Source organism: Pelophylax lessonae (genome assembly GCF_965119305.1).
Source record: "Pelophylax lessonae genome assembly, chromosome: 13".
NCBI lineage: Eukaryota > Metazoa > Chordata > Amphibia > Anura > Ranidae > Pelophylax > Pelophylax lessonae.
Window position 1 is genome coordinate 111710564 of NC_138780.1, and position 17233 is coordinate 111727796.

A 17233-nucleotide genomic window follows, 5' to 3' on the forward strand; every position below is an offset into this window, starting at 1 on the left:
TGAATGAAGACATTGTGTTGCCTTCCCTGTGTACCAGGCCTAAACATCTGAAGGAAATTGCCTTGCATGCCTTGGATGTGACTTGGGCAATTAGGGTGTACCTGACAGCTACCGAGTCTTTCAGGAAGTCATACTTTCTATTTGTGCTCATGGATGCACCTCGAAAAGGGTTGTCTGCTTCCTCTGCGATAATTTCCAGATGGATCAGACAGGCGGTGGTTCAGACCTATTCCATCAGGGGTCAGGTTCCTCCTTTCCCTGTCGAGGCGCACACTCTACTAGGGCGCTTAGTGCCTCCTGGGCCTTCCGTCATCAGGCGTCAGTGACGCAGGTTTGCAAGGCGGCCACCTGGTCGTCGGTGCATACTTTTACAAAGTTTTATAAAGTGGATGTGTTGACATCTGCGGATGCTTCCTTTAGCCGCAAGGTTTTGCAGGCTGCTGTTTAAGAGGACCTGATCCTCTTTGAGGGTGTATTGTTTTTTTTCAGGAGGACTCCGGTTGTTTGGTTGAGCCCCATGTGCCTGGTTGGCTATTGTTTAGCTTTGGGAATTTTTTGGTTGTTCCCACCCCTCGTGTTTAACACTGCTTTGGGGCGTCCCAATGGTTATGAATATCAGGAGCTGTGTCCGTCAATGTATGAAAGAGAAAATGGGATTTTTTATTTACTGTAAAATCCATTTTCTGATGTTCATTGTTGAACACAACACCCACGCCTCTGCGGAGTTATTACTCTCCTGACACTGCTTGTTCTAAAACTGAGTAGCTATAGCAGAGAGAGTATACCCCCTGGGACTGCCCATGGGAGTAGCCAGAATTTTTTTCTCCCAAGTTTCCTACACCTGTAGGGGGCAGTATATAACCCAATGATTATGAATACCAGGAGCTGTGTCCGCCAATGAACATCTTAGAAATAGATTTTACGGTAATTCAAAAATTCCATTATTTTTGTTCCTCATTATGTGTAATACAAAAGCTGCTGTGTCAGCCAAAATGTATGTAATCTTTATTATTACATCCCCAAGGAAGGGATAATGCCCTGTTCAGGAAACTGTCACATACTGTACATGGTAGCTTCCCTGGCACATTCACAACCACCCCACGACTACTGGTTTGCCTCTGTAATCCAGCTCATATTTGGTTAATTACCAGCAGTTGCCTAATCTAAAAACTGGTGGTAATTCTTTAAAGCTGAACTTTATTCTCTCAATCAACATTAACTTTTTTCTGTTCAGATATTTGTATTGAAGATCTGCAATTTACAAGCCTCAAACAGAAACAGAAAATTGTAGATTTAAAAAGCTTGTATCTAACCCATTTCCAATGTTTCCTTTTCCTGAATTGATATTATTTCTTTGTACCTAACATCATGCAGGTTTAACCGCATTAACATATATGTTAATAGGTAACTATTAACAAATTATTAATTTATAGTGGAAGCACGTATAAGTAATTTACATTTAACTGATAATATAACCAATTAGACCCCGTTCACACTGGGGCGACGCTCCTTGCCGGGGCGACCTCACAGGTCGCGGTGCGCAGCTCGCAGCGCGACCTCGGAGCGGCCGGCACGGACTTCATATCATTGAAGTCAAAGCAGGTCGCTCCAGGTTGCCCCAAAGAAGCTCCGGACCCTTTTTCTAAGTGTCGCTCCTATTAGAACGGGTCCACAGCTACTCTATGGCAGGCGACCTGTCAGGCGACCAGGTCGCCTGACAGGCCCCCCCAGTGTGAACGGAGTCTTAATGTGTATAGAAGATCTACTATGAAATGTTGAAAAATAAAATAAAATAAAAGAACAAAGAAAGAAAACAGAAATAAAATAAAATAAATAGAAATCCTTTATATTAGTAATAATAGAAAGTAATAGTAACAGTTGTTTGTCGATAGGATTGTGGTTCACTATGTTGAAGGTTCTTAGAATTTCCGCAGACACTTGGACTAGGAATCTACTAGGAGTACTAGGAATCACTTGGTTTTAATTCTTAGTCTGCTCAGAGAATTATTAATAGTTGCTGTAATGCACCATTTAGTATAAAGAAATGGTGTCATCAGTAGGGATATTTCCAAGCTTGAAAATGAGTGTTCCATAAATCTTTGCCACTGGTTAAAATAATGTTTTGTAGAGTTAACGTTAACTATTTTTAATCCTTATGATCCTAGCCTTAGTAAATAGATAGGAAGATATATTATACTTACTTGTTTAAACTTTCTTTTTACATGTCTTCAGTTTCTTCCTGGTTTCCAAGCCTAGGTGATGTGATACATCTCAGAAGTCTTCATGGGCATTTTTTTCATCTAGATAAGGGGAGGAGGGGTTTTCTCAGCTATGTACACCTTCCTGTCTGCATGCCCAAGCTAAGGGCAGATAGATTCCAGGAAGTAAATGCTGAATGAATCGTCTGACGTTTTACTCAAGATGGCCACGGCTAGAATGCTAGTGGGTGTTTTTCAATGTGTTTTTTTCAACAAATTAAAGCATGGAGACTTACATGGATGGGCCAGGTTGCTTTAACTATTAAGAATTAGTCAAATAGCATTTTTAGTTTGTGGCGCTCACATATAGTTAGGTTCTGCTTTATGGGCCTTTTGCTATGGCAGCAGCAAATTCCTAAAGTAGTGGTAGTTGGAACTACAGGAATTTACACATGACGGTAATGTTACTGACACTGGGGCAAATGCTTGCCTTAATAAGGGACAGGGCATTCTTAAGGAAATTACTGCCAGAAAACTCTTGTTATGATTTTATTGAATTCCCCAGTATGTTTTTAGCAAAGGATGCTTTTAACATTATTGCAAAATAGCTCCCCAATTTTTATTGCCCACCTCACAAGCTGATACCCCCAAAAAACAACATGTACCAACTTTATAGAACAATTATTTGTGCCCTGTGCATGTATTTGATGTTCCTAGTGTTAGGCTCTATAATAAAAAAAATGTAAAAAACCCTGCTGGTGTATGTTGGATATGAGGAGTTATGGATGTAAATCAGCTGTCAGAAAAACACCATCAAGGTGACAATAATGAAAAGTGACTGTATGAGTAATCTTTTTATCTCTCAATCAGTATACAGCACAAAATAAAGGCAATGGGATCAGGTTATTTTCTGTTTTCTTGATCTGTTCCAGTTGAACTGAAACTATAATGTAACACATGCCTTCTGTTTCCAGGGCCCATGTATAGGGAACCAGCAGAGTTTGGCACACAGTAGGCTATGGGATGCTGTGGTTGGTTTTCTCCATGTCTTTGCAAACATGCAAATGAAACTGTCACAGGTAATAATCATATTTAAAATATGTAACATTGCTGATGTAGCTTTTCATTTTTATTATACTTGTATTGTCCTCAAAATGAAGAAAAAATTCTTGCAAATGCAATTTTTCAGATAGCCACCCATTAATATTATGAAAACGATGTTTGGAGTAAGCATATTTGGCCTTCACTTTTTTATTTATTACAGTAAAAGTGACATCCTGTCCCTTCTCCTCCTAGTATAGGCAGAGGACAATAAGTATGAACAGGCTACAAATGTTCATGTGTTCACAGGAAGGAGATGGTGAAAGCCAGTGGGGACGTCACTGTCTACTCATAGAAAGTAGAGTTGGATTATTATTATTATTATACAATATGACCTAATCGCTACTGCTCGTTGTGTTTTTAAATCACATAATTGTCCAGTTTAATGCTAGGAAACACAAATCTGCTAAATGTAATGGGTCACTCTTGCTTTTGAAAAAAAATACATTTAATTAAAATTTCTGATCTGTTGAGTATACAGTATATGTGAGCTACATAAATGATTACATACAACTGAAAAAAAATACTATATTTCCTTGATGTCTTACAAAGGTATCCTGAAGTGAATAATTATTAACATGAAAATCATATTCAATAAATTATCTGTTAATCGACCATTCAGCTGACTTGGGAGGAACTATCTCCCTCGTATGGGTCTATTTAGTGGTGCACAGGCTGCTAATTGGGATCAGTATATGTGTCTTGTAAAGTTATTGCAATTTAAAAGAAAGCAACTCTTTGGTTTGCATCTGCCCCATAACTGTTAATGGCCCTTTTACTGTACATGGAAGCTTATCTTGAAGAGCCTCCCATGTGAAACATGTTCCCTGAAGATTCTAATATGTTACTTTCATTCTGAAAAGGGTTTTTATATTTTGATTAACATTAAACCTATTCAGCTGATACGTAGATACCTCTTGACAAGAATGCAGTTACAGACCTCTTGTCAAGAATGCAATTAATATATGGTATCATTTCAAAATACATATAATGCTAAATTCACGAAAATTCAAGAAAAGTCATGTTGAATTTAGAAACAATTAAGTTTTTATCAATATCTTTTTGTTGTACCTATTCAAAAGGCATTAGTTACATTAAATTAAATACAACTGTCCAGCAGAATATGGGGCAATGTAAGCTGCTCAACCCAAACTTTATTTTTCTATTAAGGAATGGGGAAGGGTCATCCTCAGCAGATCTTTTTTTATACTTGGGAAACCTGGTGGACATATCACCCCTATCTCCTGCATAACTTTGACATCTTGGCTCTTCAACCAAGCTAATGCTATTGTCAGACTGTGAGTCCTTTGTACAAGTCTATGGAAAATTCAATAGGGTGCATGATACAATATGTGCTGTGCCCTCTAGTGAAATGTTTTTAGAAATAGACAAGCCTTTTTAGGCCAGTAGCTAACGTAACTTGGTTTTCAGCCTGTTGCAGCCATTCTGGGTGGTGTGGAAAGAGATCCCCTTGCCAACATTCTAGACAGTGGAAACCTAGTGGAGATTTTGCTTCATCTCATTTGAGAAGAATTTAATTTTGTGTGAAGTTGCTCTTTAAGGTCCAAGTAGGATTACCGTGCTTACAGAGGAAACAATTCTATATTGCCTGCAACAAAACACCTGAGTCTTGTCTGCCATCAAATACTTTTATAATGAACAGTTACACAAAGCTTGTGCAACAATTTGTCAGTGAACTTTTATTTATTAAAAGAATAGGCTTTATTCATCAAAATTATCGTACAAAGCATTTTGTTACTGAAATCACAAATGTTTCCTGTAACGTTTCATACCAAACTTATTACCTGAATTTTTTGAGGGAAAACAGCAAAGCCCTAAATAATAACAGAATAATAATTTCAATGTATAAGGCTAATTACACTGTCTAAACACTTATTTTGATATTAGACATGTCATATGTGTAATTATTCTGTAATTAAACGGACTGGACTCTGGCCCCATGCCTTGGATCATTGGAAATAAAAGCCATACATGGAACAGGAGGGGATACAATAAAAGAACATGTGGATCAGTTGTAATAGCACAATTAGTGAAGTTAGTGAAGTTATATAGTCATCAGATTAATCTTAAACTTGTGTAAAGAAAAAAAAAAAACTGGCCTCTTTACCAGTCATCTTGGCTTCTAAGTTCATGATTCTGCAAGTACCACCCACACAACATCTTTCTTCATCAGTGTTTGCTAGCACATATATTGCCCCATTCACTCCAACTGTGCCCACATGTGCAGTACTTTCTGAGATGGTATTGGGGACACTGGAATCCAAAACCACAGAGCAAAGCATCTTTACTGAGTTTCACTGCCTACAGAGGGGCACAGATGTTGAGTTGTAAAGACTGTTCCAATTTCTTAGCAATTTTCTAAAAAGGAGATTGATTTTAATTCCTAACTTTCTGTTCAATAGACATACCTGTGTCATGCCGCTATTTTTCTAAATGATAAAAATACCTCGATATATCATTACTAGGGTTGAGCGAACACCTAGATGTCCGTGTTCGACGGGTTCGGCCGAACTTTAAAAAAAAGTCCGGGTCCGTGTCCCGGACTTTTACCGAACTTTTCCCGGACACCGAACCCCATTGAAGTCAATGGGGACCCGAACTTTAAGGCACTAAAATGGCTCTAAAACACCAAAGGAAAGGGCTAGAGTGCTGCAAATGGCAGCAAAACGTAATTAAGAGCATGGCAAGTGCTCTGCAAACAAATGTGGATAGGGAAATAACTTAAAACAACAAAAAAAAACAGAAAAATAAAACAATGTTCTTCTTCATCTCTGAAGGACGAGGCCCATATGGAGTAGGAGGGAGGTTGAGGTGGTGGTGGATGTGGCGGTGACATAGGCGTGCGCACAGGGTGTGCTGGGTGTGCCTGGGCACACCCTAATCACCTAGGGCACATAGCATTGCCAGTGAGGAGATGGGAAAGATCTCCCTGGGACCTGCTCTGCTCTATTTCTCCTTGCCTACAGGTACATGGCCCCGATACATTACTCTCCCTGCTGGCAAACACATGCATGTGTATTTCAACTTTGGGGTGCACACCTTAATGCAATAGGCTGCGCACACCTATGGGCGGTGTAGGTGGAAGCGGCGGTGGAGGAGGACCAGGGCCGGATTAACAGCATCATGGGCTTGGTGCTGAGGATTTTGAAGGGCCTTAAGGGCCGTGCCTTGCCATGCACCCAGAGGAGGAAGGGTGCAGCCATGCATGCCTAATTCAACATGGGATGCTGTCTCTGAAGCCCATAAACACATCCATGCATCGCCAACTGTCCCTCCTTGTCCGGCCTTCACGCTGTGTGGGGAGGTTCTGAGGGTGCTGCCTGGGGAAGCGAGCATAGAAGCCAGACTTCTGTGTTTACAAGTGACAGAAGAGCGGTAACAGTGAATATGGCCAACCCGGGGCCTATATAAAAGGTAGGGGCCTGGAGCTGCAGCTCCAATAGCCCCTACATTAATCTGGCCCTGAGGAGGAGGACGAGGTAGCCAACACTGCTTCTTTTCAAAAATTTTAAATGAGGGTACACCCCAAAAGAGTGAGAAAGAGCAAAAATGGAACAATGGGTGGGTAAGGTCGGTATCCATTGCTATTCTGCATAAGGTACGGAAAAGTCCCGTGGGATCCATGCCTGGTTCATTTTAATGAACGTGAGCTTGTCCACATTGTCTCTGGACAGGCGGCTGCGCTTGTCTGTTATAACGCCCCCAGCCGTGCTAAATACCCGTTCAGATAATACACTGGCTGCAGGGCACGCCAGCACCTCCAAGGCGTAAAGGGCAAGCTCAGGCCATGTGCCCAATTTGGAGACCCAGAAGTTGAAGGGGGCAGACCCGTCATTCACTACATGTAGGCGTGTGCACACATACTGCTCCACCATGTTGGTAAAATGCTGCCTCCTGCTAAGACGTTCCATCTGAGCTGCTGGTGCTGCTGTTTGTTGTGGCGTGCTGACAAAGCTTTTCCACATTTCGGCCATGCTAACCCTGCCTTCTGAGGTGCTGGCGGTGCCCTGGTTGCGTTGGCGACCTCCTCCTCCTCCTCCTCTGCCTTGTGCTTCCACTGTGGCCCCGCTGTCAGATGGGAATGCCAGCAGCATGGCGTCTACCAGCGTGCGCTTGTACTCGCGCATCTTGCGATCGCGCTCCAGTGAGTGAATTAAGGACGGTATGTTGTCCTTGTAACGGGGATCCAGCAGCGTGGCCACCCAGTAATCAGCACAAGTTAGAATGTGGGTAACTCGGCGGTCGTTGTGGAGACACTGCAGCATGTAATCGCTCATGTGTGCCAGGCTGCCCAGAGGCAACGAAAGGCTGTCCTCTGTGGGAGGTGTATCGTCCGTGTCCTCTGTATCCCCCCAGCCACGCACCAGTGATGGCCATGAGCTGGCCTGGGTGCCACCCTGCTGTGAACATGGTTCCATCTCCTCCTCCAGCTCCTCCTCCTCCTCATCCTCCTCATCCTCCAGAACTGTGCCCCTGCTGGACAATTGCGTCCCTGGCGTTTGCGTGTGCAGGAACCCACCCTCGGAGCCCCTTGCGAATGACTGCCCTGAAAGCCTTGGAAATGTTACCTCTTCATCCTCCTCCTCCTCCTCATCCTGTGCCACATCCTCTTCCATCATCGCCCGAATTGTTTTTTCAAGGAGGCATAGAAGTGGGATAGTTAAGCTGAGAACGGCGTCATTGCCACTGGCCATGTTGGTGGAGTACTCAAAACAGCGCAACAAGGCACACAGGTCTCGCATGGAGGCCCAGTTAAATTAAATAGCGGAATAGAAAATATGATCCAAAAAAAGTGTATGTATATCACACGTACACAACCACACTGGGCCCCAATTACTATTGTTTGTACCCCTAAAAGGCTAGATGAGGAGTAGGGGGGGTATGGAACAGGCAGCACCCTCAAACCTTCAGAAGTATGAGATGAACCCCAACAACTTGGAAAGGTGGATCTCTCTCACACGTACCGACACAGACTATCCCGCAATTCAATTGATCCTCAAAGGTTTTTATTGAATAGCGGAATAGGAAATATGATCAAAAAAAGTGTATGTATCTCGCACGTACACAACCACACTAGGCCCCAATTACTATTGTTTGTACCCCTAAAAGGCTAGATGAGGAGTAGGGGGGGTATGGAACAGGCAGCACCCTCAAACCTTCAGAAGTATGAGATGAACCCCAACAACTTGGAAAGGTGGATCTCTCTCACACGTACCGACACAGACTATCCCCCAATTTAACTGATCCCCAAAGGTTTTTGATTAAATAGCGGAATAGAAAATATGATCCCAAAAAAGTGTATGTATATCACACGTACACAACCACACTGGGCCCCAATTACTATTGTTTGTACCCCTAAAAGGCTAGATGAGGAGTAGGGGAGTATGGAACAGGCAGCACCCTCAAACCTTCAGAAGTATGAGATGAACCCCAACAACTTGGAAAGGTGGATCTCTCTCACACGTACCGACACAGACTATCCCGCAATTCAATTGATCCTCAAAGGTTTTTATTGAATAGCGGAATAGGAAATATGATCAAAAAAAGTGTATGTATCTCGCACGTACACAACCACACTAGGCCCCAATTACTATTGTTTGTACCCCTAAAAGGCTAGATGAGGAGTAGGGGGGGTATGGAACAGGCAGCACCCTCAAACCTTCAGAAGTATGAGATGAACCCCAACAACTTGGAAAGGTGGATCTCTCTCACACGTACCAACACAGACTATCCCCCAATTTAACTGATCCCCAAAGGTTTTTGATTAAATAGCGGAATAGAAAATATGATCCCAAAAAAGTGTATGTATATCACACGTACACAACCACACTAGGCCCCAATTACTATTGTTTGTACCCCTAAAAGGCTAGGAGTAGGGGGAGTATGGAACAGGCAGCACCCTCAAACCTTCAGAAGTATGAGATGAACCCCAACAACTTGGAAAGGTGGATCTCTCTCACACGTACCAACACAGACTATCCCCCAATTTAACTGATCCCCAAAGGTTTTTGATTAAATAGCGGAATAGAAAATATGATCCCAAAAAAGTGTATGTATATCACACGTACACAACCACACTAGGCCCCAATTACTATTGTTTGTACCCCTAAAAGGCTAGGAGTAGGGGGAGTATGGAACAGGCAGCACCCTCAAACCTTCAGAAGTATGAGATGAACCCCAACAACTTGGAAAGGTGGATCTCTCTCACACGTACCAACACAGACTATCCCCCAATTTAACTGATCCCCAAAGGTTTTTGATTAAATAGCGGAATAGAAAATATGATCCCAAAAAAGTGTATGTATATCACACGTACACAACCACACTAGGCCCCAATTACTATTGTTTGTACCCCTAAAAGGCTAGGAGTAGGGGGAGTATGGAACAGGCAGCACCCTCAAACCTTCAGAAGTATGAGATGAACCCCAACAACTTGGAAAGGTGGATCTCTCTCACACGTACCAACACAGACTATCCCCCAATTTAACTGATCCCCAAAGGTTTTTGATTAAATAGCGGAATAGAAAATATGATCCCAAAAAAGTGTATGTATATCACACGTACACAACCACACTAGGCCCCAATTACTATTGTTTGTACCCCTAAAAGGCTAGGAGTAGGGGGAGTATGGAACAGGCAGCACCCTCAAACCTTCAGAAGTATGAGATGAACCCCAACAACTTGGAAAGGTGGATCTCTCTCACACGTACCAACACAGACTATCCCCCAATTTAACTGATCCCCAAAGGTTTTTGATTAAATAGCGGAATAGAAAATATGATCCCAAAAAAGTGTATGTATATCACACGTACACAACCACACTAGGCCCCAATTACTATTGTTTGTACCCCTAAAAGGCTAGGAGTAGGGGGAGTATGGAACAGGCAGCACCCTCAAACCTTCAGAAGTATGAGATGAACCTCAACAACTTGGAAAGGTGGATCTCTCTCACACGTACCAACACAGACTATCCCCCAATTTAACTGATCCCCAAAGGTTTTTGATTAAATAGCGGAATAGAAAATATGATCCCAAAAAAGTGTATGTATATCACACGTACACAACCACACTAGGCCCCAATTACTATTGTTTGTACCCCTAAAAGGCTAGGAGTAGGGGGAGTATGGAACAGGCAGCACCCTCAAACCTTCAGAAGTATGAGATGAACCCCAACAACTTGGAAAGGTGGATCTCTCTCACACGTACCAACACAGACTATCCCCCAATTTAACTGATCCCCAAAGGTTTTTGATTAAATAGCGGAATAGAAAATATGATCCCAAAAAAGTGTATGTATATCACACGTACACAACCACACTAGGCCCCAATTACTATTGTTTGTACCCCTAAAAGGCTAGGAGTAGGGGGAGTATGGAACAGGCAGCACCCTCAAACCTTCAGAAGTATGAGATGAACCCCAACAACTTGGAAAGGTGGATCTCTCTCACACGTACCAACACAGACTATCCCCCAATTTAACTGATCCCCAAAGGTTTTTGATTAAATAGCGGAATAGAAAATATGATCCCAAAAAAGTGTATGTATATCACACGTACACAACCACACTAGGCCCCAATTACTATTGTTTGTACCCCTAAAAGGCTAGGAGTAGGGGGAGTATGGAACAGGCAGCACCCTCAAACCTTCAGAAGTATGAGATGAACCCCAACAACTTGGAAAGGTGGATCTCTCTCACACGTACCAACACAGACTATCCCCCAATTTAACTGATCCCCAAAGGTTTTTGATTAAATAGCGGAATAGAAAATATGATCCCAAAAAAGTGTATGTATATCACACGTACACAACCACACTAGGCCCCAATTACTATTGTTTGTACCCCTAAAAGGCTAGATGAGGAGTAGGGGGAGTATGGAACAGGCAGCACCCTCAAACCTTCAGTATGAGATTGTGTTCACTGTACCCCACAAAGATTGAGTTCACTGCACCCCACAATGATTGTGTTCACTGCACCCCACAAAGATTGTGTTCACTGCACCTCACAAAGATTGTGTTCACTGTACCCCCCAAAGATTGTGTTCACTGCACCCCACAAAGATTCTGTTCACTGTACCCCACAAAGATTGTGTTCACTGCACCCCAAAAAGATTGTGTTCACTGCACCCCAAAAAGGATGTTGTTCACTGCACCCCAAAAAGGATGTTGTTCACTCCACCCCAAAAAGATTGTGTTCACTGCACCCCACCAAGATTGTGTTCACTGCACCCCAAAAAGATTGTGTTCACTGCACCCCAAAAATGATTTTGTTCACTGCACCCCAAAAAGGATTTTGTTCACTGCACCCCAAAAAGGATGTTGTTCACTCCACCCCAAAAAGATTGTGTTCACTGCACCCCAAAAAGATTGTGTTCACTGCACCCCACAAAGGATTTTGTTCACTGCACCCCAAAAAGATTGTGTTCACTGCACCCCAAAAAGGATGTTGTTCACTGCACCCCAAAAAGGATTTTGTTCACTGCACCCCAAAAAGATTGTGTTCACTGCACCCCACAAAGGATTTTGTTCACTGCACCCCACAAAGATTGTGTTCACTGCACACCAAAAAGGATTGTGTTCACTGCACCCCAAAAAGATTTTGTTCACTGCACCCCAAAAAGATTGTGTTCACTGCAGCCCAAAAAGATTGTGTTCACTGCAGCCCAAAAAGATTGTGTTCACTGCAGCCCAAAAAGATTGTGTTCACTGCAGCCCAAAAAGATTGTGTTCACTGCAGCCCAAAAAGATTGTGTTCACTGCAGCTCACACACAGAAAAATGGATGTGGATCACTGACACCTGCCTATCTCCAATCCCACACCACACAGCAATATCGATTGTAGTTTGTAGAACACAGTTTCCCTAAAATTCAGCAGACTCTGTCCCTAACAGGATTGAGAAGAGATCGTAGATCAGGATTGAGTGCAGATTCACCCCACCCCCCACACAGCAATATCGATTGTAGTTTGTAGAAGACACTGACCCTATATAATTCAGCAGACTCTATCCCTAAAATGCCTACAACTCGCCCTGCCTAAACACTCCGACCTGTCCCTCAATTCTATCCGGACACAAATGGTTTTTTCCTGCCTATCTTTCCCTAATCAGCAGCCAGCACGTTGATGTGTGCTCTGTCCCTGAATCTAAGCAGCATAATGACGCCGCTGCGGCTGCCTCGAACTTATAAAGACTTGGTCACATGCTTCAGACGGCCAATCACAGCTACTGAGACATTTGCAGGCATGGCTGGGATGGCTTAAGGCACACCAGTTAAACGATTGTTGATTGGCTGTTGAAAGCCCGCCATGAAAAGAGCGCCAAAGCATGCAAAACCCGGAAATAAAACGACCGAACACGGATTTTTACCCGAACATACAGTAAAGTGTCCGTGTCCGTGTTCGGGTACAAAAAATCCAATTATTCGGTACGAACACGAATAATACAGTCCGTGTTCGCTCAACACTAATCATTACTTTATAAGATAAGACATGTTTTTATAAATTTGCAAACCCATACGATTAGGTACGATAGGCATATGCCCATAGGTATTGCTATCAGTGGGATGCCAAAGGTTGTCTTTACTTACTTCCTATTAGAGGACTCCTTGTCATGCTCCCCTTTGGTATTGTGGCAAGGCAGTAGTTGGAGGACAGAGTTAACTGTGCAGCACCACTGAAACAATGATGTACTTTTATTTCCTTAGTGATTCTATATGGCTAAATCTGCCCTTTGCTGTTCCAGTCAAAAGTACCTTTGGACCCTCTGCAAACATGCAACCACTCCTCCAAGCAGGGCTGGGCCAGGCCAAAGATGTACCAGTGGGAGAGGGAGCAATCTCTTTATGTAGGCCATGTCACCTGTCCTCAGTGTGATGCCCTATACAGAGAACCTTCACAAAACATTACATTGGGCACCTGTTGGAGAGTAGGAGGCAAGTTTTTAACTCTTGCAGTCCCTAAATTTTACTTAATGCATTGATGGGAGGAAGGTAAAGTTTGTCCTCACTTCCCAACATGTGACCAAACTGATATTTGTAGATGATATATGACCAGCATACTAAATTGTTTCCCAAAGTGACTTTCTTGTAAAGTCCCAAGTAGAAGCAACATGAGTTTTTGACCATACAGGCAGCCTTGCACGACTTCAAAACATTGAACATTGCTTCTAATGATTACTTTATAATAAATTGGATTAAATATTGTCTATTACATTGATGTATGGTTTTGTTAGTCTAAATAGAATAAAATCTACAGTAAAATGTAACTGAAGGAGCATTTAAATGTTATCTTTAATTTTTACAGTTAAAAGTACAGATTGAAAAATAATGCATAAACAACTGCTATGGCCAAAATCATGGCCGTATTTACCAATAGGCAGCGGAAAGAAAGAGGCAGCTTTTCCCTGTACAGTGTTGGGCCACAAATGTTTCCCCTCATCAGTAGCTCATTTACACATCCTCACAATTTTCCAGGAAATGTTAGGACCAGTAAAACAGTGCAAATTGTTTGTAACAGAGATGATCCTGGCAATGGGGTTTTACGTTTGAATCAAAGTCATATGCTTATAGCAGGGCTCAAAATGTCAAGTCCTGGTTACTAGCCAGGCTTTAAGAGTTACTCACCACCAGTTGCCCCACCCAACCCCTACCCTACCCTGCCTACCCCTAGTTCCGCCCCTAAACACGCCCTCATAAATGATCTTGTGAAATTACACTGGTAAATGTTTTTTGCAGAATTAAATTACAAAAATAAATATTATCAACAACTTTACCAGTGCCCATCATTGCCTATCAATGCAGCCTACCAGTGTCCATTAATGCAGCCTACTAGTGCCCATCAATGCAACATATCAGTGTCAATCAGTGCAGCATATTAGTGCTTAGCAGTGCAGCTTATCAGTGCCGCCCCATCAGTGTCGCCTCATCAATGCCTATCAGTGCCTATCAATGCACCCTCAACAGTGCCCATCAATGCAGCCTCATCATTGCTCACTAGTGCAGCCTCATCAGTGCCCATCAATGCACCCAACAGTGCCCATCAATGCAGCCTCATCATTGCTCACTTGTGCAGCCTTATCAGTGCTCACTAGTGCAGCCTCATCAGTGCCCATCAATGCAGCCTCACCAGTGCCCATCAATGCAGCCTCAAAAGTGTCCATCAATGCAGCCCCACCGGTGCCCATCAGTGCAGCCTCTGCAGCCTCACCAGTGCCCATCAATGCAGCCTGACCAGTGCTCATCAGCACAGCATCAATCAATGCCCATAAATGCAGCTTCACCAGTGCACGGGGATCACCGGGATGTGAGCTAGACAGATCACACAGAGCAGGGATCTCCTGCTGTGACACAGCTTGGATTTGAATTTCCCATCCCACTTCTTCAATTTCCTGACATTGGACCAGTGTGCTGTCTATCAAAGGATCTGGTCCAGGAGGCGGACTTTGTTTGACTGTGGCTGCCAGCCAATTCAAATCTAAGCTGTGTCACAGCAGGAGATTCCACTGTGGGTTATCCGGCCTGCTCTCCTCTTCCTCTCTTCTTTCTTCCCCAGTTTCCTGGCCATTCCCCTGGAGAACAGCTCCCTATTTAACCCCCCCCCCCGACCCACATTTGAGGCAGCCCCACGCTCACCCTCAAGTTATTTCCACTCACCAAATGCGAGCAGGCGAGTGGAAATATTGAGGGCTTCCTATAGACTCTAGTGATAGGAATCTAGCCCAGATAATTATTTAACATTGAAACAGGATGTCAGCTTCAAATGAGAAAGTTCGGGCTGGAGGAAGCACTGTATTTTAACCACTACATTTTCTTTCTAGGTAAATAGGGTAAAGAAACTTGTGTTATATAGAATTATTCAAACTTGTACTGACTAGTTTGCTACAGAAAAGCAGCAAAACAATGGAGATTGTTGGTCATCATGCTTCTAATAAAAGTATGGTTCCTTCTAATATTTTGGGTCCTATATGAGCACTGTCTGGGCATTTGCATGCTCATTTTGTGCAAAAAAACAGCTATAGGAAAGAATACTAATATCAATAATATCAAGAATACTAATAACAAACTGGCCACTATATACATACTGTTGGTCTGCTCTTGATTTGTCAGGGGAGGATTTACTGGTGCATCCTAAGGGAGCTAAACTTCTGTGTGCTCCTTTATGAGCACCATTCTGTGATCGCACTGTTATTGGACTCAGCAGATCACAGGCAAAAGGTACAAAGCCAATGGTAGTGCCTCTGTACCATCACTGTGACCAATCATGACATCAGAGAGTGTAAAGCAGTTGTGTGACACTTACTGGTGAACCAGGAAGTACCGTTTTTTCTCACACACTGATTGGTGTATGAAAGAAAAGGCCTTGTGACCACCATTTAGCATTAGTTCAATCCAGTATAGTGCCAACAATAATACAATACACCCCCTACTGTCATTCCCCCATCTCCTGTATATGTCAGCCCTACCCTGCCTTTGATGTGACTTGTATATTAACCCCTCATCTACCTTATCCTGCACCTCTGCACATTACCTCCTTCATCTCCACCTTCAGATTGTATGTAACCTATAAATTTACCCCTTTGCCTGCTGTACCCTCTGTCTTTGACCTATATATTTAAAGCGTTTTTTTACCCTAGAAAAAAAAAAAGTGATCCTGTTATACAGCACAGTGCTTGTGCTGTGTAATTTGGCCCCCTGTATCACCTAAAAAACCTGGCTGATTCTGCTTGGTTCTGCCCTCCCCCCTGTAAACTGACCATGGTGTATCCTGGCTGCTGAGCCCTAAAACTGTGGTCAGTTGACATGCCGCCATCATCTGCAGCCCTGCTCTCTGTTCTCTGTGTCCTCTGTCCTCCTCCCCCCTCCCCCCGCCTGTCAGCTCCGTGTGACAGCCCGCCCACCCCTCCTCCTGCTCAAATAACTGTTAATATGTTAAATAATCATATTTGTTTCCTAAGCCTGTGTGCCTCTGTCTATGTGTTTTATTAAACAAAATGCTGTATATACCTGATTTCAGTGTACTGCTCGGCAATCACGTGACCAGCCGAGCTCTCTCTCTCTCCCCTTCTCTCCTCCCTAGTGATGTCAGCAGGGGAATTTCAGCTCCTGCAGCTGTCAGACAGGGAGAGGAGAGAGCTGGCTGGTCATGTGATCGCTGAGCAGCACACTGAAATCAGGTATATACAGCATTTTTTAAAATAAAACACATAGACAGAGGCACACAGGCTTAGGAAACGAAGAGGATTGTACAAAGTCATGCAAGTGGCTTAACAACCACTTTAATATACCTAGTACATCCAATTGTCATGTTTTAACCTCCCTCAATACCAGAATGTTTCTTAATTTCCAAAAAAGTGTGACCAAAAATGAAATCACCTTGGAGTGTATACTTTCCAAATAGGGGTACATTTGGGGTTTTTCGTACAGTCCTGGCACTTTAAATTGATTTTAAAACAGCAAAGGAAACTGGTTTCTTTTTTTTTAAATCTTTTTTACTTTATATAGTAGAATATAAAAACCCAGTGTTCATTAAACACTACCAAAAGAAAGCTCTATCGCTCTCTATCTGTACAACGTATACAACCTACTGCAGCAAATCTGACTGTTACAAAGAAATAAAATGCCATTTAAATTGCCAGTACTTTTCCCGGAAAGCTATCTTTATTAAGTAGAAATCAAGGTGGCTGAGGGTCTGGGACATATTTTGGGAGGGTCCCCATACAATTTTTACAAAGTAAAGGAGGCTGGCTCCTCCTACCACAAATAATTTTTCTCTCTCTCTGTCACCTTTGTTTTCATAAAAATGGTGTTGGGTCCCCCTTTAAATTAATTAAAAGAAGAAGTGGCTTCACATCATGGTTCGTTCTAAATGCCTTTATTGAGAATTCCTAGAGTAGCACTACAGGGCACCAACAATTTTCAAG

At 42.8% G+C, this 17233-nt stretch overlaps 1 protein-coding gene across 7 annotated transcripts in view; it reads left to right on the forward strand.

The window, feature by feature from the left end:
• The window catches only part of LOC309569543 (ryanodine receptor 3), a 1308933-nt gene that overhangs the window by 1175182 nt on the left and 116518 nt on the right, over window positions 1–17233 (forward strand). For all 7 annotated transcript variants that reach the window (XM_082275412.1, XM_082275411.1, XM_082275414.1 and 4 more), the window contains one exon: window positions 3173–3277. In XM_082275412.1, coding sequence (XP_082131538.1) covers window positions 3173–3277 — 105 coding nt within the window. The remainder of the gene's footprint in view (window positions 1–3172; window positions 3278–17233) is intronic.